Source organism: Podarcis erhardii, assembly GCF_964252035.2.
Source record: "Podarcis erhardii genome assembly, chromosome: 10".
NCBI lineage: Eukaryota > Metazoa > Chordata > Lepidosauria > Squamata > Lacertidae > Podarcis > Podarcis erhardii.
Window position 1 is genome coordinate 20,482,136 of NC_138500.1, and position 27,053 is coordinate 20,509,188.

The following is a 27,053-nucleotide window of genomic DNA, read 5'->3' on the forward strand; positions in this document are numbered from 1 at the left end:
CTGCTAAGTCAAAGCTGTTAACACAGATCTGACCTTCATGCTTTAATCAAAACTGTTTTCTGCAAAAGAAGCTCAGAGCACACTAAATAGAAACACAAAACCTTCTTCATTCAGATATTGGGAAGTCCACCTTCTGCCCTGAACATGTTCTTTTTTCTTTTTCTTTTTTTTATAATAATTTTTATTGAATTTTCCATTATACAAATTTACCATATCACAAATTTTTCACAAATTTCAACTTCCATCAGCTTCTCTGCAAATCATCCATATTTTTTACATACTTGACGCATTAAATTGTATCCTCGGCTTTTTGTCCTGTATCTTGAAATTATTCTTTGCCACTCCTTAAAAATCGCTGTCCCTTTAATTATTGGAATCATTTGAAATAAGAATAACATCTTTGGCAGCACACTCATTTTAATTGTTGCAATTCTGCCCCAGAAAGAAAGTTTCATCCTTCCCCACACCTCCAGATCTTTTTTAATCTCATTCCACACCGGTATATAATTATTTTGAAATAAATCAATATTTTTAGGAATTAACCATATTCCCAGATATTTTACTTTCTTCGCCACCTCAATCCCTGTTTGTAGTTGCATTTCCTCTATCATTCTGTACTCCATACTTTTTGCAATCACTTTAGTTTTTTTCTTGTTTAATCTGAATCTTGCCACATTACCAAATTGTTCAATCTCATCCAACACCTCATTTACACTTTTTAGAGGCTCTTCTATCGTAATTACCAGATCATCTGCAAAGGCTTTAACTTTATATTCGTTCTGACCTACAGTTACCCCTTTTATTAGTTCATTTTGTCTAATTGACCTTAAAAAGACTTCCAGGACCGTTATAAATAGCAATGGCAAAAGAGGACATCCCTGTCTTGTACCTTTCGAAATCTTCACTTCTTCTGTAATTACATTGTTCACAATCAATTTTTCTGTCTGCTCCGTATAAATTGCCCTTATTCCATTATAAAAATCACTCCCCACCTCCATATACTAAGTTTTTCAACATAAATTCCCATGATATATTATCAAAGGCCTTTTCAGCGTCTACAAACATCAAGATAGCTTGTTTCTCATTCCTGGCAGTCAGATATTCCAAAATATTAATTATATTTCTAACATTATCTTTCATCTGTCTGCCTGGGAGAAACCCTGCTTGATCTTCATGGATAAATTCTTGCAAAACCTTTTTTAATCTTTTTGCTAGTATGCCTGAGAACATGTTCATTTATTCCTTTGATTATCCAGCACAACTAGTGGAAGTGTTCTCGGAATATTTTAAGCTTGTATTCTCCCTTGGTCATGAAAGTTGCCACTAGCAGCCTTGAAGCAAGAATGCAGTGGGGCAGATATATGAGTAATTTTAATGAGGCTGTTATTAACAACCATAGATATTTCTATTTAGTATTTAGTGTTATATAGGTATATAATATAAAATGATACAAAACGAGATAAAAACAGAGGTTTTTAACGTAGTATACTATGCTGCAGATGGACAAGACACTCAAATCCTATTGAAACCTTTCATTTGAATACTCATTTTTCTTTGGGAATGCATGGGCTGCACATGATCAAACAACTCTTATACAGGGTTTAGGAAGAAATCCAAATTCCTAGACTAGATAGCAGTGTACCTTCTAGTTTTCACTACTACGTTCCTCACTGGGCCAGAACGTGGTATCCTGGCTAGGAGATATTAGCACAAAGTCATATGTTAACCTTTCCACCCAAAAACAGAAGCAATGAGTACTATAAACTCATGCATTAATTCCTTGGAATGAAAGAAAATACATTCACAACTTGAAGACGGTAGGAGCATTTATTTCAAAACAAGAACCAGCATGCAGGAAACAAAACCTCATGTCTCTAATTATAATGGCTACCTAGAAACATAAATGACCCTTCCCAAAGTGATGGCTGCGCAAGTGACCTCACAAAATGCTTAGATGCAATAGTGGCTGTCAAGTCTTGCTGGCTCACCACCTGCCACATCACATTTTCCTGTTAGTTCTTCACTGCCACAGAACTTAACATTTGAACATAATGTTTCCTGAATTACAGTTCTGACCTGTTGCTCTTATATGAACACTAACAACTTCCTATTCGTAATCCATCATGTGGAGTGGAGAAAAGAGCAGCATTCTCATTAATCAAGAAAATCAAGACGGCATTAGTGCCACTAGTGAAACAGAAATGAAGCATGTCAGTGGGAGACAGTACACTCTACAACACCAGAGACATGCCGTTCCAGGAATGGTTCTTTCTTGAAAAAGAGATGCCATCAACAACTAAAGAAAAATCAATAAACAGTCCATGAAACCTGCTTAAACTTATTTGGTCCAACCAACTGTTCCAGGGCTTCTCGAGAACGATCTGCAAAACAAGGAAACAAGGATGATAAAATACATTGGACAATTCAATTTTCTCTAGGGTAAGAAAATGCTAGGTAGGAAGGGTAATGCAAACAAATAATTTAGGGGGAAGAAGGAATGAGTTTCAGAGATCTTTCTACAAGAAATGGGCCTCCAGATCAGTAAATTGATGCTGCTATTTGCTGCATAAATGCTTTGCAGGCTCTTGTAATAAGCTTATTCTTCTCTTCTGGTTAAGCAGGTTAAGACATGTTTGTTTCAACATGTTTTCAGTTGTTTATATTCCAGTGTTTTCTGCAGACATTCATTCATTGTTTTTACCTACTTTACCCTTCACTGAATGGTCCCATACTGAGTTACGAAAACCTCACAATAAAACAGCAAACTGTATTAAAAACATAAAATAAAATGACCAAACTAACAAAACAGCAGCACAGAACAGCGATGCAGCACAAAGAGGGCAGGTTATTCCACAGAGAGCCAACAGAGAGAAGCAACTCTCACACACCACTGCCTATCAGACTGCATAGGGCAGCAGAACTGCCAAGGGGGCCTCCCCTGCTGATCTTAACACTAGAGCAGGTCAATGTGGTTGTTTTGCTATTATTTCTGGGTTTTACTTAGGTTGCTTTGAAACTGTTGTTCTTATTCTCATCTGTTTTAAACCACCTTTTTGGGGTGGAAAACACCCAATTTTGATTGAACAAAATTTACTAGCATCAAGGCAAAATAATGTTAGCAACATTGTATCCAGTACCCTTTTTCTTCCCCAGGGAGTACTCAAGGATACGCAGTACTGGCACCTCTTTTTGTTGCTAAAAAGTGTAGGGCTTACTGTAACAACTTCTTGAAAAAAAGCACTGATTGTCTCTGATGCAGCTGAATTAAACAATTGCTCTGATAAACAAGCGTATCTGGCCAGAAGCCACACAGGCATACTGTCAAAACCTAAGTTATACAAGAATGTATTTGGCTCACATCCAAGCATACGAAGAGCAACTGTTTAAAACTGCATTTGCTATGAACGGAATTCGTTTAACTAAGTTGTGAAGGTGGACTGTTTAAGTCAGGACAATGTAAGGCTTTGTTTTAGAACAGGAGAGAGAAGCATATTGTTTCAAGATACGGAGCAGGGAGTAGCAGTGTACCATTCTGTCTCTGAAGACTGTTAGAAAAATAGAAACATGCCTCTTATTCCCATTTTAACAAGTTTAATTGTGTTGCATTGTGGTAAGGAAAATCAGCAATAGGGCCTGTGCCAATGTCTCTGGAATCAGCGAAAATAGGTGAAAAAATGGGTGCAGGTATGTGAATATTTTCCACACTATTCATACTACTGCTATTATTTACTCGTCTGTTGGAGGAGACTCATGATACAAGAGAATTGGTGGAATACCAGTCCCTACTGCAACATCTAGCCCTGAATCCACTCACTTTGACCTTGACAGAGGTCTCCCCTATCTTCCTAGTATCATGCCATCAAGTCTTATTTATCCACCTGGAGTTCTGCGCTACATAATGGTCAGAAGGTACAGTATATATGACACTGTTCTACTGCAGCTAAGCAGGCTATATGATACAGGGTACAGTGGTACCTCAGGTTACATATGCTTCAGGTTACAGACGCTTCAGGTTACAGACTCTGCTAACCCAGAAATAGTACTTCGGGTTAAGAACTTTGCTTCAGGATGAGAACAGAAATCGTGCTCCGGCAGTGCGGCGGCAGCAGGAGGCCCCATTAGCTAAAGTGGTGCTTCAGGTTAAGAACAGTTTCAGGTTAAGAACGGACCTCCGAAACGAAATAAGTACTTAACCTGAGGTACCACTGTATTCAAAAATCTTCAATACAATAAATGAGAGACCACATGGAAACCATTATTTTTTTAAAAAAATATTTATTACTTTTCCAACAATTTAAACACTACAAAAAAAGAACAATACAATACAATACACAAACACTACATAACACTAACACATTAAACTAACAAAACAAAACAAAAACAGTTTAAAACACATCAAATAATTTCAATATCTTATCTTTCATTCACTTATTTCCACGACCTCCTCACACCTCCCTTTTTGTATTCCACTTCTGTTAATTGTTTCAGCAATTCCTTTCCACCTTCCTCTGTTTTCTATCCTATAATTATCTTAGCACATTCTAACCTTATTTTCCCTTTAATACTCTATTAATCTGTTTATACTTAATTCCTTATAACATTTCTACTAAAGCCGTATAACTTCATTCCAACATTTTTCTAACATTCATCTTTAATACTCTATTAATCTATTTATACTTAATTCCTTATAACATTTCTACTAAAGCCATATAACTTCATTCCAACATTTTTCTAACATTCATTAAATTTACAGTATATCCGTAAATAATCTTTAAACTTTTTCCAGTCTTCTTCCACTGACTCTTCTCCCTGGTCTCGGATTCTGCCAGTCATTTCCGCCAATTCCGTATAGTCCGTATAGTCCATCAACTTCATCCTGGCGATCTTCTATCCGATGCTCTTGGCTCTTTTCCAAGTCCCTTCTGCAGATCTTCTTTGTATTTATACAAAAACTTTACTTTATCTTCTACTGATCTTATTTTTATTTTCCTTCCTTTAAAACTGAAGGATAGACCTTGGGGAAACTCCCACCTAAAGATGATTTTGTTCCTTCTCAGCAGGGCAACAATATCTCCGTAGTTAGGCCTAAAATCCAAAAGATATTTCGGGACGTCTTTAAAAATGTCCACTCTTGACTGTTGTACTTCTAGGTTCTTCTGGTAATGCCAACCCAAGATTCTATCTCTCTCTTCTTTAATTCGAAGGGTGATCAAGCAGTCTCTTAATCTATTCTTCTCTTTTTCCCCTCCTCTTCCAAGTCTGAAGGCCCTCACAATTCTAAACTCTTCTTGGCCCAAGTCCAAGTCCCAAAAGTCAGCAGATTCCTGTATGAGAAAATCTGTCAAGCTTTCCTTCTCCAATTCAGGTAGGGCTCTGATCCTCAAATTCGTCTGTTTTTCTTTAAGTTCAATCATAACAAGCGTCAACTTATGTTCATCAAGTTGCCTCTGTAGGGCTGGGACTCTCTCTCTCTCTCTCAAGTTGTGTTACTTTACATTCAGCAGCAACGGCTTTCTCCCTGGCTTCCTCCGCAGTCTGCCATATCAAAGTAGATTCCTGTATCAATTTCTGGATAGTTTCTGTATTGGTATTCACCTTTTGTCCCAAATTATTTATACTTTCTGTATTTAAGTCAATTTTAGTAGTTGCAGCATCCACTTTCACATTTATCGCGTCTGTTTTCTTGTTAAGCTGTTCCAGTAAATTATTTATTTTATTTAATGCAGCCGCTAAGGCTTCTTCTGTCGACATTCCTCTTGATTTTGAGTGTACTGATACAAAAGCAGCAGCAGAAGAGGCAGAGGGGCCTGATGTTGAGCCTCTCCTGGATTGCTGCCAAGTCCTCCTAGACCTTAATGTTTTTTCAACAACTGACTGATCTGTTTTTTCCTTTCCATTTGCCATAACACTTAAAAAATTCAAGGTCAGTCCCAGAGTCTCACAGTTCTTTATCTTGCAGCTGGAAATTCCCCTAGCCCAGCTCTTGTAAAGCAACCAGTTTCAAAGGCTTCCACTAGGGGGAAACAGTTTCTATTTATGTTAATCAGTAATGTCCTCTTTTAAACACAGTTTCCAACAATCCAAAGTTAGTTTCAATTTTCAGTTACTTTTACTCCTTTTTAAAAGCAGCCAGAGACAATAGAAACAATGTATTTCTCTTATTTAGCTAGTTGTCAATGAACGTTCTAAACACTGTCAATAAACATTCCTCAAGACGTCAGTCCTGCTAGCAGCCCGTTCCCACAGGAAAAAGTCAGTGCTCTCCTGCAACAGCTATGCAGCTTCGCTCCATGCAAGAAGCAGATGATTCGAAGCACCGCGCCACTCACCCCACATTGCTCCGGTCCCCCGAAACTGGGTTTCCCCACGAGTAGGGGAGGCGCAAAAGGTGCCCGCCAAATCCCACGCTCCCAGGCTTCTCCCGCCTGTGATTTTTTGCGGGTCTCTGCCTTCGCCGTGGCGGCCAGACCCAGATTCCCACAGGGCAAATTCCTCCCGATCAGAGGAATTCTGCCTTTACCGGAGGCACCAACCCGGAAGTCCCACATGGAAACCATTATGAAAGCTGCTCACAGGAGCACATCTAATAACTGAATAATCTGGAGCTACTTGTTTTGTGCTATTATATGATTGTGCTATCACAATAGTTTGTGATTATCTTGAGATCAGCCTCCAGGACCCTCAAGTTAACTTTCTTTGTAATTTTTATTAAATAATAGAATATTAGACACTCTTTAATGCCAGCTATGTAATTAATTACTTGGGGAGGGACAATGCACCCCTCCACTTGCTTCTACCTCCAGTTCCTTCTCTTTCCTTGTTAGAGGATCCTGCTCTTACATATCACACAGAGAGTGATTACCCAGCCTTTTTCAACCTGTGGGTCCCCAGATGTTGTTGAACTACAACTCCCATCACCCCTAGTTAGCAAGGCCAGAGCTCAGGGATTATGGGAGTTGTAGTCCAACAACATCTGGAGACGCACAGGTTGAGAACCGCTGAAACCAAACGTAGGATTACAGCAAACTTTCCTCATTCTAGACCAGGGTTTCCCAAACTTGGGTCTCCAGCTGTTTTTGGACTACAGTTCCCATCATCCCTGACCACTGGTCCTGCTAGCTATGGATGATGGAAGTTGTGGTCCAAAAACAGCTGGAGACCCAAGTTTGGGAAATCCTGGTCTAGATCAATCAGCGCTCATTTGGCTCATCTGACTAGCCCACCCCAATCATCTCATTTTAATAATATGTAGTTAGACATAAACATTTACCTATGTATTTACTATTCTGCTCTGTTACCGCTTGTCTACCAACATCTGCTTTTGACTGTGATATCAGCCCTCCTACTGACCTAAGGTTAAATGAAATTCCCATGCCTAGCATTCATTTCACCATTGCCTTGGTGATTATCTGTTGCATTCTTTCAGTGTACAAGGACATGTCCTGATTAAAACAGTTAGTTTTTATCTACTAGGAGAGGACAGGGAAGGTAATGCAGAATATGGAGTTCTAACTGCTCAGAATGGATTAAACTAGAAAGAAAAGGGAGATTTCTCCTTCAGCTTGCAATGAAAAACATATTTGAAATATAAATGCTAAAAGAGCAGCAAGAATATATCAAACCAGCAAACCAATGCACAATTACATGTACTGCAATATTTTAAAACCATTTAAAAGAGCAAAGCTAATTTAAAATCTAGTCCACTCACAATACCAACCAACATAAAAAACATCTTTAAACTCATTTAAAAGAAAATATGGGGCCACTGCTGAAAATATTCTGTCTCTCGTGCCCACCAATGAGATGGATCCTGCTGGTGGGTCTGTGAGCAGTGCCTTTGAGACTGATCTTAAGGCTCAGACAGGTTGACAAAATCTATTGTTGAACTTAGCTAGTAAGCAGCACTTTGAATCACCTGTTATCAGTGGGCATCCATGGAAGAGAAAAATGTATATCCTTGGACAGCAAGTGAGAACAGCTTCAACAGCTATGTCAGTCAGATTCACACACCGTTCCATATGGATTTCCTATTTGGGATAATGAATACTAGGATCAGCAACTGTTACAGACAATAATGCAGGGGTCCCCAACCGGAAACGGCCCAAGGAGGCCATTTAACCAGCCTATGAGCCGCCCCCGAACCGAGACGCCCACTCAGCAAGTCCCAGTGTGCTCCATTAAACCAGCGCAGCATGGCGCAGGGACTCTCTTCCACGGCTCCGGAAATCACTTCTGTGCATGCCCAGATGCCGGAAATCATTTCTGTGCAGGCGCAATTTTTGGCGTCTGGGCTTGTGCAGAAGCGATTTCCAGTGCCACGGACATGCGCAGACGCGTTGCACTGCGCCAGTCCAGCCCATGGAGGATCTCCGCAGGAGTGATCCAGCCCATGCCCGGTAAGCCTTGCTGACCCCTGCAAGAATGGAAAAAACCCATATGAGTAAGAGCCACCCTGGTGGATCAGACCAAAGTCCCATCTTGTCCAGCAGCATTCTGTTTCTACAGTGGCCAGTCAGATGCCTATTGCAAACCCACAAGCTGGGCATCTAGTCATCTTTGACTAATAGCCACTGATTTAATCCCTTAATTCTATTAAGAAATTTAAATAGTATATTTAAATTTACTAATGATAATGATTTGTACTAAACATGTTGAAAAGTTACCTTTAAATTCTTTGAACACATTCCACTAACAAGTGCTATTACACCGTCATCAGTAACCTGGATGGGACAAAATCAGAATTTTTGTTGGTACACTGAATAAAACTATAGTAACTGTCCACTTCAAAAAACCAAAACATTAAAGCAATCGTGAAGGGAAAAAAACCCCACCATAACAACTTCAGTCTGGTTTTCTTCAATTTGTATGTCTTATAAACTTGAATTTTACACAAATGGAAGCCAAATTAATATATTCTCTTTAAATGACAGAAAAATATTATATATGTGCAATAATGCCACTTTTCAGCCCTTTCTCTGACTTAGTACAACAACATTTGATGCTGTACTGTTTTTAATATTCAGCTGGAAGCCGCCCAGAGTGGCTGGGGAAACCCAGCCAGATGGGCGGGGTATACATAATAAATTATTATTATTATTATTATCACACTAAGGCAAAGCATGGCTTAGCAACAGAAACAGAGGAAGCTTCCTTATACAAGCTCAGACCATTGGTCCATCTAGCTCAGTATTCTCTCTCCTGACTGGCTCTCCTACAACTGTAGGAGATCTCCATGGATCTCCAGGGTTTCAGGCAGTGAAGCAGGACCTGGAGGAATTTTACCCTTATGCTTTTCATATAATCAGTTATCCATATAATATAATCCATATAATCAGTTATCAGTTATCAATATATTCACATATAACCAGAGATTTTTACAATGATTTTATAATGTTTGAATCGTGAAAGCTCCTGCTTAGCTTAAAAGCAAATTGCTTAAATCTTCTATGTTTAAATGATCTTTGTCCTAGTACCTTCTTGTTCTCTCTACAAGAGGTGAAGCGATAAATCAGATGTGCTGGTACATCTCCCCCACCCCCCCCCCCTTGTCCAGACAAAGTCTATGCAGTGAAACAGGAAGGTGCTAACCGCAAACAGATGGTTGCCTGGGAGTAACAGTTAAAGTTCCTCCTTGCCTTAAGTTTCTATTCTTGCAATAAATCTAGGAGAAAGGTAAAGTCTGCCTCAAGACTGCATGTTCAAACTAAAAAAAACAGAAGTTGGGAGAAGAACTCTTTGTACGGTCAGGAGCAAGGCTTGAATGTGCTCATTAGCTTATTTTGCTTTCGTTCGCAATTATATTCGATTATGTCATGATCTGTGATGTATGTACTCAGGTATAAAGCCCCAGGCTGACAGAGCTTGGGGCCCGGTCTTTGGAAAGGATTCCACTGGGTCAATTATTGCTCAGCAGTAAACCTCACCTTCTTTTTCTCCAATTGTTGCGTCTGTCAATTCTTGGACTCTATTTGAGTTGGTCACTGGTACCCTTATTAAAAACCGTTGCAACAAAAGTCTCTCTCAGGCCTACCTGGAGAGGCCAGGGGTTGAACCTGGGACCTTCTGCATGCAAAGCAGATGAAGAATTTCCTATCTCCCTTTATCTCTCTGTTAGGACACTCTTTTGTTTGTTAAAACTCAGTATTTTATATTAGCAGTGCTGCTTAGCAATCCATGTATGATCTCTCACCAATCTAAGGAAAAAACCAGATTGCTTCACGTACATCCTATATTCTAATGTGAAAGAATTAAAAGTTGAAAATACATGAAAGAAGATCAGCCAGGCAGAACAATATCATTGAATTTATGTTAATGTAGAGAATGAATATATTAATCATGGATGATTAAGAAAAGATGTTTGTAGACATGTAAAGAATTAATTAATTAGATATTAATTAAAGTAGACCTTGAAGGATGACAATGTATGATCACATAGTATTATAATGAGAAGGCTGGAGTGGGCTAGTAAAAAGAGTACTGTATAAGGGTTTCGATTTGATTTACAATGATGACCATAGGTTGTAATTCCTATGGGGAAGTTGTTATAATCATTTGATTGGCTACTCAGAAATCATCTGTGTAATCTGAAAGTATAAGAAACATGGCTTTGCTGTTAGTTTCTGTTATCACTGTGCAGCTGCGTGGAGTCACAGGACTCTGTTTACATTCCAGAGACCTTGCAGTCTCACGGGAAAGGGAAATGGGATGTGACGTTAGTGGTTTCCTGTTTCCTTTGTTCAGTTGCTCTCTGCTTTCATAGAGAGAGGATGTCTTTTCTGTTCTGCGTAGTTTAGAAATAAAACTCTTTACAATGTAGCCAAACCTCTCGTCTCTTCCCTGTGCTGGGAACCCTGCTGGATAGAATGTGCTTGAGGCCTTATCAAAGGCTCAGGTCATTAAACACATCGGAGGCGATTTCAAAGGCTTGGCTCGGAGGAAGATGAGGCCTTATCAGCTTGGCCGAGTGGAGTTCTGAAATTTTTATGGGATTCTTGGAAGCCTCCTCATTTTTTAGGCTGTGCCTATGTGCATTTGTATTTCAGTCTTTCTATCTTTTCACTTAAAGCCTGCATCCAATTCTTCTGAGTTTCTGGAAGGGATTCTCCAGTCTAGGAACCCCTTTTAAATTTAGCCAAAAGCTGTGATACTCTGTATGAAGGTTTGCTGTGTTTATAACTGCTTTTAACCTTTCTGCCATTAGACACCCATTTATTACCTTTCAAACTGGAGACCCACAAAGATTCAAGAATAGCAGACAGTTCCAAGCAAAAGGGAGCTTCCTTGGAAAAGTCACATTCCTGATCTGTAATTAGCTGGAAAAATAACTTTCGCAACAAATTCTGGGGAATATACCGTATTTTTCGCACCATAACACTCACTTTTTTCCTCCTAGAAAGTAAGGGGAAATGTCTGTGCGTGTTATGGAGCAAATGCCTACGGATGGCGGGGGGATCTGCTGCAGTCAGCAGAGGATCCATGGTTCCCCTTCCTTCCCTCCTCCGTGGCTCGCTTTGAAGCAGCAAAGCGGGAGAAGAGCCGCTGAGTGGGGAGGAGAGAGGGACAGAGAGCCTGCTTCTGCAAAGGAGCAAAGCGGGAGAGGAGAGGAGCCGCTTACATGAGTCCGGAGCTGTTTTTTTCAGTGAGCCAGGGAGGAGGGAGAGAACATATCGCTAAATAGCAGCAATTTTTTTTGCAAGCAGGCTCTCTGTCCCTTCTCCTCCCCACTCAGCTGGCTAAATAGTAGCAAAGTTTTTCAGCGAGCGGGAGGAGGGAGCTGTTTTTTTTCAGCGAGCTGGGGAGGAGGGAGAGAACAGCTCGCTAAATAGCAGCAATTTTTTTCGCAAGCAGGCTCTCTGTCCCTTCTCCTCCCCACTTAGCTGGCTAAATAGTAGCAAAGTTTTTCAGCGAGCGGGAGGAGGGAGCTGTTTTTTTTCAGCGAGCTGGGGAGGAGGGAGAGAACAGCTCGCTAAATAGCAGCAATTTTTTTCGCAAGCAGGCTCTCTGTCCCTTCTCCTCCCCACTTAGCTGGCTAAATAGTAGCAAAGTTTTTCAGCGAGCCGGGAGGAGGGAGCTGTTTTTTTCAGCGAGCCAGGGAGGAGGGAAAGAACAGCTCGCTAAATAGCAGCAATTTTTTTCGCAAGCAGGCTCTCTGTCCCTTCTCCTCCCCACTCAGCTGGCTAAATAGCAGCAAAGTTTTTCAGCGAGCTGGGGAAGAGGGAGAGAAGCAGAGCCTTTAAAGGAGCAAAGCGGGAGAGGAGAGGAGCCTTCTCTTATACCCCTCTCCTGCATCATTAACAGCATCCTTCTCCACCCACACCACGCGTGAACCTTGTCCCTTGAGTGCTTTTCCTTCCTTCCCCACTTAAAACGTGGTTACAAAGCACGGATCCACATGGATCCTCAGGATTTTTGCACTGGGTCACCCCAAATTCACCATCAGATCACATAGCATGTCCATGGCTACAGCTTGCACCAAAAAAATCACACACCCACTGTTGCCTGGGGCCGCAGTGGTGCAAAAACGTGGTTACAAAGCACGGATCCACATGGATCCTCAAGATTTTTGCATTGGGCTACCCCAAATTCACCATCAGATCACATGTCTGTGGCCACAGCATGAACCACAAAAATCATACATCCACTGTTTCGTTTAGAATATTTTTTTTCTTGTTTTCCTCCTCTAAAAACTATGTGCGTGTTATGGTCGGGTGCGTGTTATGGTGCGAAAAATACGGGTATATCTTATTTATATATGCATGTATGTATGTTGAAGAGCAGCAAGAGTCAAAAGAGAAGAAGCAAACAAGCAAAGAGAGGAATAGGAAGAGTAGTACTGATCAGAAAATTGAGAGGATCAATATGGAAGAGACCTCCAAGCATGGCGTGAAGGACGCCGGCTATTTAATTGGTTTTCTGCACTAATGTTATATGATGAATTGCTCCCTCTGATTATGCTTTATATTAATGCACTTGCATCACTGATTGCACCTATATTTAATTACGTTTCTGGATTTTAATTATGCCATGCCTTTGCCGCATTGATTACTCCCTCCAATGAATCGCTCCCCCCATCTGAATAAATGAATTGCTCCCCCTCCTGATAGAATTACCATATTTTTCGCTCTATAAGATGCACCAGACCACAAGACGCACCTAGTTTTTGGTGGAGGGAAACAAGAAAAAAAATATTCGGAATCTCAGAAGCCAGAACAGCAAGAGGGATCGCTGTGCAGTGAAAGCAGCAATCCCTCTTGCTGTTCTGGCTTCTGGGATAGCTGTGCAGCCTGCATTCGCTCCATAAGATGCACACACATTTCCCCTTACTTTTCAGGAGGGAAAAAGTGAGTCTTATAGAGCAAAAAATATGGTAGTTAACTAAGCCTCAAACCTGCAGATTGTATATCGTGTGATTGCTTCCAATATATCAACTTATAAATCTTGGGTGCTTTCTTTTCTTTCACAGATTCACATATTATTAAATATTAACCTTGCTTAGTGCAGCCACACAGTGCCTGGTTTACTGGTCAATTCTGACTAGTTTTGGCAGGGTTTCCCCTAGCCTGACTTATCTGCAGTTCCTCTTCTAGTTTCCTCTTTCCACTTTTCTTTTTATTTCTTTTCCTTTCACTTCCTTTTTTTATTTTAATTTTGTATCTATACATTATTCTTATTATTCTTATTATTACATTACTATTCAGTAGCACTACTCAACCCCATTATCTCCTGTTAACTCTGCATTAGCTGTGCATGCAGCAGCCCTTAACCTCCGGCAGCCTCAGTAGTAGTGTTTCTGCTACAAATAATCACAACAAGCCCAAAAATCTTCCTACGTGATACTGCAGAATCCTTGTCTTAGCAGCCCTTATCTAGTTCAACATGCCTCCAAAACAGGCAGAAATCCGGTCTTGCCAGGCCTCCCTGTCCCCATACTAGCAGACAGACCATGCGCCTACCAACTGTTGCATGGTTGGATGGCCAGGCAGGAGCAGGGGGAGTATTTGTCCTCCAAAAACCAGGGAGCAGACCAGAACCACCATGGACGACCAGGTTCCAGGAACATCTAGGCACCAAGTAAACCCATCATCCTCTGGCTCTTCTCCACAGTCGTCAATAGTTGGCTCTCACTGTCTTCCCTTCTTCTCCTTCCATGGTTCACATTACATATTACACTTTCCTGCATAATTTTACTATAACTATTAAAATCAGTTTTCCACTTTTATATCAATCAAATATTATTTACTCTGCTGAATTTATTTTAATACTGCACTCTGATAATGTAAGCTAAAGGTAAAGGTAAAGGTACCCCTGCCCATACGGGCCAGTCTTGACAGACTCTGGGGTTGTGCGCCCATCTCACTCAAGAGGCCAGGGGCCAGCGCTGTCCGGAGACACTTCCGGGTCACGTGGCCAGCGTGACATCGCTGCTCTGGCGAGCCAGAGCTGCACACGGAAACGCCGTTTACCTTCCCGCTGGTAAGCGGTCCCTATTTATCTACTTGCACCCGGAGGTGCTTTCGAACTGCTAGGTTGGCAGGCGCTGGGACCGAGCAGCAGGAGCGCACCCCGCCGCAGGGATTTGAACCGCCGACCTTTCGATCGGCAAGTCCTAGGCGCTGAGGCTTTAACCCACAGCGCCACCTGCGTCCCTTGATAATGTAAGCTACATTAAGTTAAAACCTGCACTCTGATAATGTAAGCTACAAGTGTAAAATGGGTGGGAGGGATAGGGAAATGGGAAACACTAGATTTACAAGCCAGATGATAATTTTGGCAACAAACTTCACTGCAATTTATAGATAAGAGTCCACATTTCCTGTGGTAGGCCCAAAACACTCATTTTATCTAATGCAACCACACTAAGCAAAATTAAGGTAACTGTGAAAGCAAAAGAGGCCAAATGCACTTTTATCAAGACAGTATCTTAAAATACCAATAGCAATTTAGTGAGGTAAGAGTCAGTTCTCAAGAGTATCATTTTAATCATGCCACTTTGCAAGATATCTATGCCAACAAGATATATATTTGCCAACAATCTTACTTGGGTAGATGAAAAATCCACACTATGTAAAGATTGGCAGTTCTGTCCAAGAGCTTGCAGTGATGTATCTGTAATGCTGGAACATCCACCTATGTTAACTATTTGCAAAAGTGGGCAGTGGAGGGCAAGGGCAAGGACTCCACTATCTGTAATGTTACTACATCTTTTAAAAGAGACTTCACGTAAATAAGGGCATGACAAGGCCAGTGCTGCAACCCCTGTTGGATAAACAAAGAACATCATTATCACGTCCATCTCCAGAGGTTCGAATAGAAGAGCATGTTAGAAGAAATTATTACAAGAGCAACATATCAAAACACTTTGGGCATTAATATTACAAATTACAGTCAAATATCAATTCTGCTTATAACTTTTGAATGCTGCCCACTTTGGGCATCATATTAGTATATTTATTGTGCTCTACTAATAATGGTTGCAATTCAGTATACAGTGGTAACTTGGTTTATGAACTTAATCTGTTCCTGAAGTCCGTTCTTAAACCAAATCCGTTCTTAAACCGAGGTGCGCTTTCCCTAATGAGGCCTCCTGCTGCCAGTGCCCTTCCACCGTTCGGCTTCCGTTTGTAGACGAGGTAAAGTTTGCAAACCAGAACACTACTTCCAGTTTTGCAGAGTTGGTAAACTGAATAGTTCGTTAACAGGGTTGTTCGTAAACCGAGGTACCGCTGTAGAGTTGTGTCCTTTGGACCACTGATGTGAATGGGCATTGAACTCTTGTTAGCTCGTTCTCATCTAATCCTTTTCTATTTGTATGACTGATACCTAAAATTACATTCATTTGCTTTATTTACATTCATATCCCACCTTTCTACTATAGTAGAACGCAAAGTGATACACATAGGATTCTGAGATGGTCTCCCAGACTTGGACTTCAGCAAGGTTGGTGTATTATGTGCCTTTAGGCCAGGGTGGGGAACTTGTAGCCTTTCAGATGTTTATTAGACTCCAACTCTGAACAGCCCCCGTCATCCTAGACAATGGTCAGGGATGATGGGGTTTGCAGTCCAAAAATATCTGGAAAGCCAGATGTTCCTCACCCTTGCTTTACAGCACACCCTGCAACCTTGTAAGATACCTTGAAGGCAATCTAATCCAACCCCTTGCTCAGTGCAGGATCCCTGAGAGATGGACATTCAGCTTCTGCTTAAATACCTCCAGCAAAAGAAAGCCCTCCAGCTCCGGAAGGCTGCTTGTTCCATAGCTCTGACTTCTTTTGAACCTTCCTTTCTAACTGCCTAATGTTCTAGCCCAAAACCATCTACCTGTGGGCTTCAAATAAGCACCTGGCTGGCCCCTGTGAGAACAAGATGCCAGGCAAGATGGGCCCTTGGCCTGAAGCAGCAAGACTCTTCTTATGTTAAGTCTCTCGCATCTTCAGTTAAAAGCTCCTCACAAAGCAGGGTTGCTATTTGCTGGGATGACATGGTTAGCTGCAGCCGGTAAGAGTGATGGTGCTCTGGGCAAGATGGATCAATGCTCTGACTTAGCATAAGGCAGTCATGAAAAAGCTCAAAACTACAAAGAAAGAGCATGTGTACAGCCTTCAGAGCAGACGTATGGAAGAAAATCCAATCCTCTGGGTATTTATTTACTAAAAATGATAATGAGACTCCTATTTGGGGAAGAAGAAGAAAGCCTGAATGAAACTTAGTTTCTCTCACTGTCCTTTGAAATAAATATCACATAGAAAACAAACCTTCTGAAGTGACTGTTAGTCTGTTGCCTTTCCAAATGTTCAAGTTAATTTTCTTAAGTTGTTTGCAGTTACAAAGCTGTTGCAAGGCATTATCTGAAACATCACAGTCCCGAAGGTCGAGTGCCTCTACTGCAGGGTGCAAAACCTAAAATGAAAATATTTTTGTCAAGCTCTACGTGGCGCAGCACAGGAATGGGGAACCTTAGGCCTGAGGGCCAAATGCAATCTTCCATTCCTCTTTATCTGGTCTGTCAGATGCTGGTGCTGGTTGCTCGCGAGTAACCAGGCAGGACTCTGACCTGTCTTTTACAGGTTTTATTGGTGCAAACTATATACAGTGCAGAAACACAAAGTTCATGTCCGTCCTAGTCGCTTGCAGGTTCCGAGAGTGGCCCCTTCCGGTTTCTCCCCCAACGTAAGAACTTAGACACCCCAAATCTCTGCCTCCCCTCCTTACGTTTCCCCCCTCTGCATAAGCTGGAAACGGCGTGTCTGTCTCCTGGCCAGCCAGTAGCACCTTCAAGCCCTCCCCTCGCCTGCCTATCCCCTTCCCCCTCTGCTCCACTGGAGGCATGGCTTTCCCCACCACTCCATGAGGCTCTCTGTATCCCCCTGCTTCCAGCCCCGATGGCAGTCCCCTGACATGGCCCTTGGGACTCTACCAATAAATAATAAATTCATTTAAGATTCATTAAGATTTTAATGAGCTTTTCTGTCCTTACTCACAAAAGACCCTGAAGATCTGCAAAATGCATGTTTGTTACCACAGCTTTAACTTTTGCTCTATCACCTCAAATTTATTTAAAACAATAGCAGATATGCCTTGTCAGCAACAGATCAGTATTACATCTAATTTATTCCCTTCTGGAAGATCTAGCAGGTCTCCCAAGCTTTTTAAGGGGTCAGCAAATAGAATTCTTCTATGGATAATAAAATTACTGTGCGCTCTTTCCTTAGGCAAGCGGTTGATCATTTTGCCAGTTTATTTAAGCTTATGGATTTTAATAGCCTTGCCATTAGAAACTGGCCTGTATATGGAAGATGAGTCATGTTTGGAACAGAACTTTAAACTCAGGCAAAGGTTTCAGCCATGGTTCCCATTTGAGGCTGATGTAACAATTTAGAAGAGGGGTATACTACACTGATGGCAAATGTTGCTAGATGCAACTCAACTTCATGATAGATTGTCCCTATCAAATCCAGATTCCTTCATATATCTGAACATTCTTCAAGGTAATATGAGATAATCAAATTCAGCACCAAAGAGAAGAGGAACTAGCCTAAATGGTGGGATGGTGCAGGTGTGGGTAAATGCAACTGAGCAAATGCAAGTTTTTTGTTTTGTTTTTTAAAGAAAAAATGCAAGTTTTGTTGAAAGAGAAATAATAGTTAACTCTTCTGATGCTTAAGTTTGTTGCTTGTTCCTAGCTCCTTATCTGTGTAGGAATTTGAAATGTAGCTCAATCAGAAACCTAAAAATTAAAACAAAAATTGACATGTCACTGAACTCCAAAGTAAATTTTAGAATGCCCCATATTATCCCAATGACCTGAAGAATGTCCCTTTCAAGATGCACACTACTTTTCTGCAATCAAATTATTTGTTTGTTCAATACTCATGAGAACATGGTGACCTCAAATGACAACAGCAAATGAAGAACTAGGGGTGTACGATCAATAAGCTTTGGGACATTACAAATCACAGACTCATACATCCAGGACAGGATCCTCTAGGAACTGACATTAAATCACATCAACTCCACCACTTTATTGGGGCACAATACACTGTCATATTGTTAAAATATGCAGAAATGAATAATGAACTGGGGCACTACACTCCAAAATAATGCCCCACCACAAATCAGACAGCCAGGAAATATGGAAATGAATTGCATCCAGCCCAACACTTTCCTGGAGGTCATCTCATAAAGGACACTGTAACTAATGAACTACATGGCTGAGTCTGGATTAGAACCCTGGTTTCCCAGGTCCTAGAACAACGCTCTATCAAATACACAGCCTTGGCTTTGACTATGGAAAAGACAGCAGGAATAAATGCAAATATAAATAAGTATTGCTTGTAAGTCACAATGATGACAATGTGGAGAGTCGTGCTCAAAGTGCCACCTTACCGTATTAATATTTGAATCACTTATCCACCCTTGGACACTCAATGATTTGATCAGTTTATCTTTTATGTTGGGAGGCAAAGGCTTAATATCTTCCGCATATCTGGATATGTTCCTTGTTAAGCAATGAAGGCTTCTGGAGGGGAGGATGGGAAAGAACAAAAAGTAGTTATAAAATGACACACTTTCTTGGCAACTTGGGAAACAATTATGTAAGCACAATTTCTTAGACTGTAACAACAGGGACTTCTGGGGGGGGGGGCTATTCAGCACCTAGTACAAAATTAGGTATTGGGGAAAAAAAGATGTACACCAGAGGCAGGGGACCTATGTCCTTCCAGGTATTGTTGTATTCCCATCACTCCTGTCTATTGACTGTGATGGTTGGGGATGGTGGGAGTCCAACATGTTGAAGTCCACCTGACATACACAGACAAGTGGAAAAGATATTCACAAAGTTTACTCATATCAAAAAACATTTAACACAACAACTTTAAATGAGTTCTAATCACAAATATATGTACGGTATATTCAGTTCTGAATGGCTTGGAGCAGGAGTGCAGAAGCTTTGTTGCTGAACTACAGCTCCCATCAGCTATAGGAAGCATGGTCAATGGCCAGGGCTGATGGTAGTTGCAGTTCAGCAACATCTGGAAGATCAAAGGTTCTAAGGTTCCCCACATTAAGCTTAATTATTATTGAGACATTTAGTTTTAAACTGCACTTTTGTTGGGTTGAAATAAACGACAGACGTGTGACAAGTGTCATATGGGAGGCATCTCCCGAGCATGTCTCGGGAAGTCCCTTTTATTGAATATTACAGCATTGCCACATATGTGCTTGTTGCTGATTGGTTAACACAAATATAATAGAAGGGTTGCACACAGGCATCAATCATCAATAGACCAAAGGCTGGGAAAGGGAACACAGAATTGGACAGGCATGAAAACCTCCTTATTAAACTATTACTAGTGATTGATATAGCAAGACTTAAACTATTACTAGTGATTAATATATAGCATTCATCCGTCGATGTGGTCAACCAAGCACTATGAACAGGTCAGGATGCAATGTCTCATGAACTCAATGTGAACTGAACATTCTAGGGTGATGAAGGAATGTCTCAGCTTAAAATGGTTTTGCCAGAGTCATGTGCAGAAGCAAAACTTCCCATCACACTTTGGGAACTTTGAGGTTCCTCAGATGCTCATTAAGGGCTTCTGAGTGAAAATGATCATTGGTTGAAAGACAGTTTGCTCAATGTGACTGAATTCCCCTGCAACGTGTAGCCAGAGTTAGAGAAATCAATAAATTATGACTTCAGGATTAAGGATAATGAACTTTGCTCTGATCAACAATAAGAGTGAAGGTGACATGGAATAAGGGTGTGGGTGACATTGCTGATTCACATACTGCTTTAGTCACAAGAACAAAGTTGTGCAAAAATGTTTTAACACTGCAGACTGCCAATAAGCAAAATTATTGCTATGTAAAATAAATCTTAGGGCAAACAACTATTTATGCAACATGTTAAAATACTGCTTTGAACTCTTGGTAATATTCCACTGTATTTGAAGAAGTGAATCTCTGTACTATGCATGACATTTACTGTATAACTACTATGCACTTTGTATCATATTCAGAGGACACTCTGGTAAACGTATGCTAAGACCTCTTTCAGCCACTTGGAATGAAGAGGAGCATTAGGCATGAAACAAAAGTTGTCCTGTAGTTAGATTTCCACATCAGTATTGGGTGTGCTATAGGGTCCCAGTGCCCTGGATGAACGAATGGGTACCCTTCAGCATGCCCCCAGAATCCTCTGCTCTGTGCCCAGGTTCTGCTGGAAGTCACTCTCAGTAATGCTATATAGGCACTTGAAAAGTGTTTGGAAATCTCTATATACTGTAAATAAAATAAATATGTTGTAGGATTTGATTATTTTATTATTGTACTCCGTATTTTTTATAAATTTTGTGTTTTTAACATTATGAAAACTGTCCTGGAAAAAACATTTGAAGAGCACATAAGCAAACAAGCAATGAAAATGAATTCAGGGGCTACTCAGTGTGTCAAGGATTCCTGAGATTAGACAAATTTATAGAAATGTCTCCCAATAGCTAGCAGCCAGTTGAAAGAAATCTCCTATTTAGAAACTGTGATGGCTATTTCCAATTTGCTCTGCCTGTGAGTTTCTTAGAGGCATCTCTCTGTCCACTGTTGTCTGCAGAGTTGGATCGCTATTCAGATCCATTACAGAATATTTTTCTGTAAGCAACTGTAAATTTAATTGTTCAGAATACAAGTAACATGGGAGGTCAAAACTGCTTCCAGCACAATTTTTATCATGTACAGTGGTACCTCGGGTTACAGACGCTTCAGGTTACAGACCCCGTTAACCAATAAATAGTACCCTGGGTTAAGAACTTTGCTTCAGGATGAGAACAGAAATCATGCGGTGGCAGTGCAGCGGCAGCGGGAGGCCCCATTACCTAAAGTGGTGCTTCAGGTTAAGAACAGTTTCAGTTTAAGAACGGACCTCCAGAACGAATTAAGTTCTTAATCTGAGGTACCACTGTACTTTGTTTACTTGCTATAACTATGTCTTTCTGAATCTGCTCTTGGGCATGTGGTTTCCTGATCTGTAGCTGTTTTGTTGCAAATGTTAAAGAATATGAAATTATCACAGGAACCAGGCACACACAGTACTAAAACAATATGCCTTCCTTTAGGGTTTGTGGTTTAACATGGGCATAGCAAAGAAGATAAAGATAGGTCTATGGGTATGCCAGATAATAATGGTAAACCTACTTTCTTGAAAAACCAGTCTGACATACTACTGAAACAATTTTGCTTGGATTCAGATAGGGTCTTCAGATGTTGCAGAGGCTTGGAAGGGAAACTGCACGCTCACCAGCCATATGGTTGGTGGGGAGCAGCTGGCGGGCATGCAGGGAAAGGGGAGGCTGCCGGCAAAGCTGCACAGCTCCCCTGCTCGCTGGGGCACCCCTGAGAGGCCAGCACCCTGGCGCAATGCACCACTAAGCCCTATGGGAAAGACGGCTCTGAACGCTGTAACCAATGAGGGTTGCCAACTTCCCTCCAAAATTTCTCCTTTGCCTTTAACAACACAAGTGAATGTTTTCACCAGCAAGGAGAAAAGTATCTGCTTATGTCTGTGCAGACCAAAGCACTGTTAGCCATAGGGGACAGGGAGAGTAAAAAGTTGGCATCCCTAGTATGGATGATTACTCAAGTAAGTCCCAAAGAGCTCCATGGGATTTGTTCCTTAATAAACTTGGTTGGGAAGGACAGACGTTGTGATCTAAGGCAGTGATGGAAAACAAGTAGAGAGACAGAAGGAGCACTAGCAGACCATTTTGAGAAGGCTCAGCGCCACAGCCTGCTCAGAGCCTCCATCACTTGCCTGTCCTCCTCCTCTTAGTCCAGTACTTCTTACCTGCTGAGTAAAGGTGTCAAGGAGGTGGGGGGGCAGGAAGGATGGGTGGATGCCCTCCTCTAAGAGGAAAGGGCCATAATAGGAGTAGAAAATTAGAAAGTGAGAAAAAAGGTTGATATTTATTATTATTAATAATAATAATAACAATAACAATAATAAATAAATTGAAAACTGGGAATAGAAAGGAAGGGGATATGAGAAAAAATATGTTACATGAGGATACAGTGAATATTAATGTACCAGGGAGGAAGAATGAAAGAGGCGGGGGAGGGAATAAGGTACAAGCTGAGTGTGAAAGAACAGGAGAAGAAAATACAGGAAATGGTGAAAATACTTTGGAAGCCATGTAGGAGCAGGAAGGAGAAATAGAAAAGAAAAAGTATTTTCCACTTACAGCCACTGCATCAGCAAACTGTGGGAGGCTGGATCGCAATACCTCCAAAAGCAAATGTCTATCCTCAGTTTAGGGGAGGCTGAGCTACGAAATTCCTTGCCACAAGGAAAATGCTTCGACAAAGAATATACCAATTTTCAAAATTGGATTAGACATCAATAGAAAATGACACCAGTAATTACCAGCTGATTAGAGAGATTCTGTCTCTGTCTGCCACAATTTTATGATTGGTTCTGCCCCTGAACCTCCATTTTGTGACTGGTGGGTCTCAGTAAACCAGTCATTTTCGGCCCTGGAGGAGAAAATTTAGGATTCTCAAGTATACATGATAACTCAAACATCGGGGCAGCAGGATTCAATCCAACTTATGCCCAATATATTCCCCATACAGACTTCTTAAGCTTCTATTAAATTACTTGTGCTGTCAACAGACACATGAGGCTGGTGTGGGAAATATGTTGCCTTTTAATTGTTTCCCTAGGATAAGGATGCTTTTATTAGTAGATCCTATTAAGACACACCTACCACAATCTATAGCTTGGCCATTTTTGACTAGCATGTTTCTAAGCAACTCTTTGCCTTTCCATTACTTCTCAATTTTTAATGATGCTATTGTAGCCTTATTAGACTTTACCAATGTTAGGGTGAGCGTTGCTCCCAGAACAGGGAGGAAGGAGTCAAATGACACCGAGGTTGATTCAGAGAAAGAGTTTATTCTGCTCTCTGGATAGCAGAAGGCACTTGCGTGGTCAGTTCACAGCAAGTCCAAAGAAATGAGAAATTCCATGCAGTATATATATCCTCCAGGCACCCTCTCCCCCCTTCCCCAGGAATCCAGCCACGTCAGCTTATACGCGCAGGTTGACATCACAGATGTTCCTGCTCCGGTACTCTTAACCATAAAAGGGTTTTCCTCTTCCTTTACTCTTGACCATAAAAGGGTGTTCCTGTTCCTATACTCTTATCTTGGGGCAGGAGGTCACCAACTCTAAGAACACTCCTGGCACCATTCCCGGACAAGGTCTGTGGGTCAGGAAGTAAGATAAGACCCAGATGTGTCATCCCTGCTCCACTTTGGAATGGACAAGGCCGTTCATTAGGCGTCACGGACTGATAGAGCTTTGAGTGCTTGTTTATGCAGCTGGGTTTTGGCTCAAGAGCTCATGTTAAAGCATTTTAGAAATGCTCCCTTGGAGAAGGAAAAATGAGGATTCTGGGTCCTGTTTCAGACTGACTGCACAGAAACCCATTCATTATATTTTTGCTTTTTCATAAAAGTCTATAGGTCTTAAGAGCAGCTGCCTGCTAAGATAATAGTGAGCATAGAATTTGATAGTTTATAGCTGATAGGGTAACCACAAGGGATTCCGCCGAATAAGGAATGCAGATTTAGCAAAAGTCATGCAGCTCGCTTTTAAGAACCTAGACTCAAGAGCAGCTCGAACCTGTAGCTAGGATATTTGGTGGTTAACTTGGGGTTTGTCCTCTTAGCCTTATCAGATAACAAACTAGCTTACGCCTGCATGTGGAACAAAGAGTGGTTAACACATCAAAATAGGGCAATTTGTGATAAGAATAAATGGGTTGCTTGCATCAAAATATAAAATGTAAAGATGCTTTGACAACATTTGTGCAATGATTAACAGGGGGAAGTGGGATGGTAAAATGTTAATAAGGCGGACGTGATATGTAGTAAACTTTGCATGCTCCTCCATGGTGGGCATGTAAAGGAGGGACTTTTTGGCGGTTGGGGGGGCAGATTATATAAACTGTGTTTTTCCTCATTAGGGTGTGCCTACATTGGTCACCCATCCTTGCTCAGTGATGTTTTTCCTTCAATAAAATCCACCAATTTTTGCCCAGATCTTATTATTTAAACGATTTTGAGACCTAAGTCTTAGGAACCAGGTTGTTTTTTTTAATCTCTAACAGCTGGAAAACCAACAGGTGAAGTTTTTCCAGGTATGAGATAAATGCAGGGACCCCTGGGAAAGTCTTGCAGCTATTATTATTATTATTATTATTATTATTATTATTATTATTATTATTACAGTAATATTAAAAGCACAGCTATAATGGTCCCACGGTGAAGTTGGTCACCCTTCTCAACAGAACAGCCAGGTTTGTTTATGTATTATATTTTTCTATCCCACCTTTCCTCCAAGGGGCTCAAGGTGCCGTACATGGGTCTCCCTCCCTCCTCATTTGTATCGGGCTGTTCCCTAGCCCAAGGGCTCTAACCACTACTCAAGGCAAGGCGGAATTTCAGCAGGCTTGCTTGTCGACCAAGCCGCACCTGCTGAAACGGCCTCTTCCGCGCAGCTATTTAAAACTGCTCTCTGCACACGCTCAGGGGCACGCGTCTCCTCGCTGATTTGTTGGCACATCCCAGGGGCAGAATCCGGACAAAGGGCAGCAAAGAGGTTAGCGAAGAGGCGGGAAGGATATAAGAAGGATGACGTCGGAGATGGGGGTGAAATAAGGTGGTTTTCCTGGTGCCGGGGAGGTTCATGGTGGGTGGGGGGACGCACGAGTGAAGACCCCGCTCGCCCGCCGGCCACTCACAAGTCGAGGAGGGACCTAACGGCCCCGCCGCTTTCGCTGAGGTAACTCATCGCTAGGCCCCGGCAGCTCGCTCTCGCTCTTCCTCTCAGGCCGGGGGATGTGCGGCGTCAGGGACCGTCCTTCAATTCCTCGCAATTCACAGACGCAGCGCCCTCTATGCCTCAGCCCTTTCCCCTGCGACGGAACTCGAATGAGAGAAAGGGGAGTTCGGAATTGGCAGAGCGACCCTAAGTTGAGAGCGGAGCACTTTGGGAAATGTAGTCTTCTGCGTGCGGTACTGAGGCCTTCGGAGGTGGTTTGGCGTCGAAGGGGAAGGGGTTGTCGTAGGTTCTAAACGGGGGTTTAGCTCAGTCTCCCGCCCTCAAGCCCAGCGGAGCTGAAGCAACGTCAAAATAAGCCAAAATAATCCTATAGTATCTACTTCCTCTTCATCCTCATCTCATTTCGTTTCACTTTTCATTTTATTCGTATACTGTCCGTTGCATAGTTAAAACCATGCGCAAGGCGGCTTACAACAGGGAAACAATTTGCGTGCAATTAGAGAATTGTAGGGTTGGAATGGAGCCCAAGGACCATGTAGTTTAACCCCCTGCAATACAACAATAAACAATAAATAAAACATATCAAGAAGTGCAACAAAATTTGAATCATTTCTACATAAATCATCATAAGATCTTTAAAAACCATAATATTAAATGCAATAGTATTGTTACTTGGCAAAAAGGCAGTTGCAAATAATCAGGCTCACAATTAAATGTCTTGAAGTGTAATCAGTTAAGCAAAATTGAAAAGAGGAAGGGAATCCTTAATAGCTTGTAGCAGAAGGAATTTCAGCAGGTGTGACCTCTTATGTCTCCATATGCTTCCAAGAGCTGGTAAGTCAGGAAAGGGTGTGTTTGTAGGACCATTCACTGTAGGAATGAAAATCACGACGGACGAGCAGCAGGTGTCATGTGAGAGGCGTCTGCCGGGGAAGCCCCGGGAACTCTCTTTTATTGAATATTACAAACATTGCCACAGGTGTGCTTGTGGCTGATTGGTTGATACAAACACAAAGAGACTAGTTGCTCATTGGCTAACATAAATGCAAGGCGGGGATTACATGTGAGAGGTGGGAATTACATGTGAACATTAATCACCGATAGATTAAAGGCTGGGAAACGAGGTTGGAACCAGACAGGCATGAAACCTCCTAATTAAATTATAACTAAAGATTGATTTAGCATAAAACAATTACTAATGATTGATCATAACATGAAAGAATATAATAATCAAGTTCTATAGATGTGGTCGGCTATGCATGGAGAACAGGTCAACATGAATTTAAGATGAATTGAGCAAAGGAAGGAATGTCTTGGTGTTTGGAACAGGTCTGTAGAGTGTGTGCAGAAACAGGGCAGAAGCAGGGAAAAAATTATAAGCAAGACATCCCAGAATGCAAGAGAAAAGAAGCAATGCTTCCCCATAATGCAACAGTTATGTGCAGAAGGAAAACTTCCCTTTAATTCACCACCCTCTGTGGTTCTATGCTTAGGACCAAGGAAGTCCCAGTGTAGGACTTTCTCAATATATAATAAACATATAAGGAGGTCATTACTTGGCCCCCACTGGAATATATGTAGTGCCACATCACAAATTTGGGTTTATATAAACACAGGAAAGTGAGAGCTGGACCATAAAGAAGGCTGATCACCGTGAAGGGCACAAGAATGTGAAACGGAGGTTGAGGGCACGCCCTGGGACGTGCAGAGAG

At 41.5% G+C, this 27,053-nt stretch overlaps 1 protein-coding gene across 2 annotated transcripts; it reads right to left on the minus strand.

The window, feature by feature from the left end:
• Window positions 1-1,808: 1,808 nt before the first annotated feature.
• AMN1 (antagonist of mitotic exit network 1 homolog) lies at window positions 1,809-25,724 on the minus strand. 2 transcript variants are annotated; one of them, XM_081879000.1, is made up of 8 exons: window positions 24,889-24,906; window positions 22,736-22,848; window positions 18,885-19,017; window positions 16,754-16,898; window positions 15,038-15,255; window positions 8,664-8,720; window positions 7,916-8,027; window positions 1,809-2,381 (listed from the first exon to the last, which is right to left on the minus strand). In XM_081879000.1, the coding sequence occupies exons 2-8, from the start codon at window positions 22,744-22,746 to the stop codon at window positions 2,308-2,310; spliced, it is 750 nt and encodes a 249-aa protein (XP_081735126.1). In that variant the 5' UTR covers window positions 22,747-22,848; window positions 24,889-24,906; the 3' UTR covers window positions 1,809-2,307. The 2 variants fall into 2 exon arrangements, with proteins under 2 accessions (XP_081735126.1, XP_081735125.1); XM_081878999.1 differs by lacking the exons at window positions 22,736-22,848; window positions 24,889-24,906 and adding an exon at window positions 25,301-25,724.
• Between the last annotated feature and the right edge of the window lie 1,329 nt (window positions 25,725-27,053).

What these genes read in the sequence shown, in the direction of transcription:
- AMN1 (XM_081878999.1), bottom strand. Translation starts at nt 25,350, where the DNA reads ATGAGTTACCTCAGCGAAAGCGGCGGGGCCGTTAGGTCCCTCCTCGAC. An exon ending in GTGATTCAAATATTAATACG is followed by an intron (nt 16,899 to 18,884) that starts GTAAGGTGGCAC and finishes TTTTCATTTTAG; the next exon opens with GTTTTGCACCCTGCAGTAGA. An exon ending in TGTGTTCAAAGAATTTAAAG is followed by an intron (nt 8,028 to 8,663) that starts GTAACTTTTCAA and finishes TATCCCAAATAG; the next exon opens with GAAATCCATATGGAACGGTG.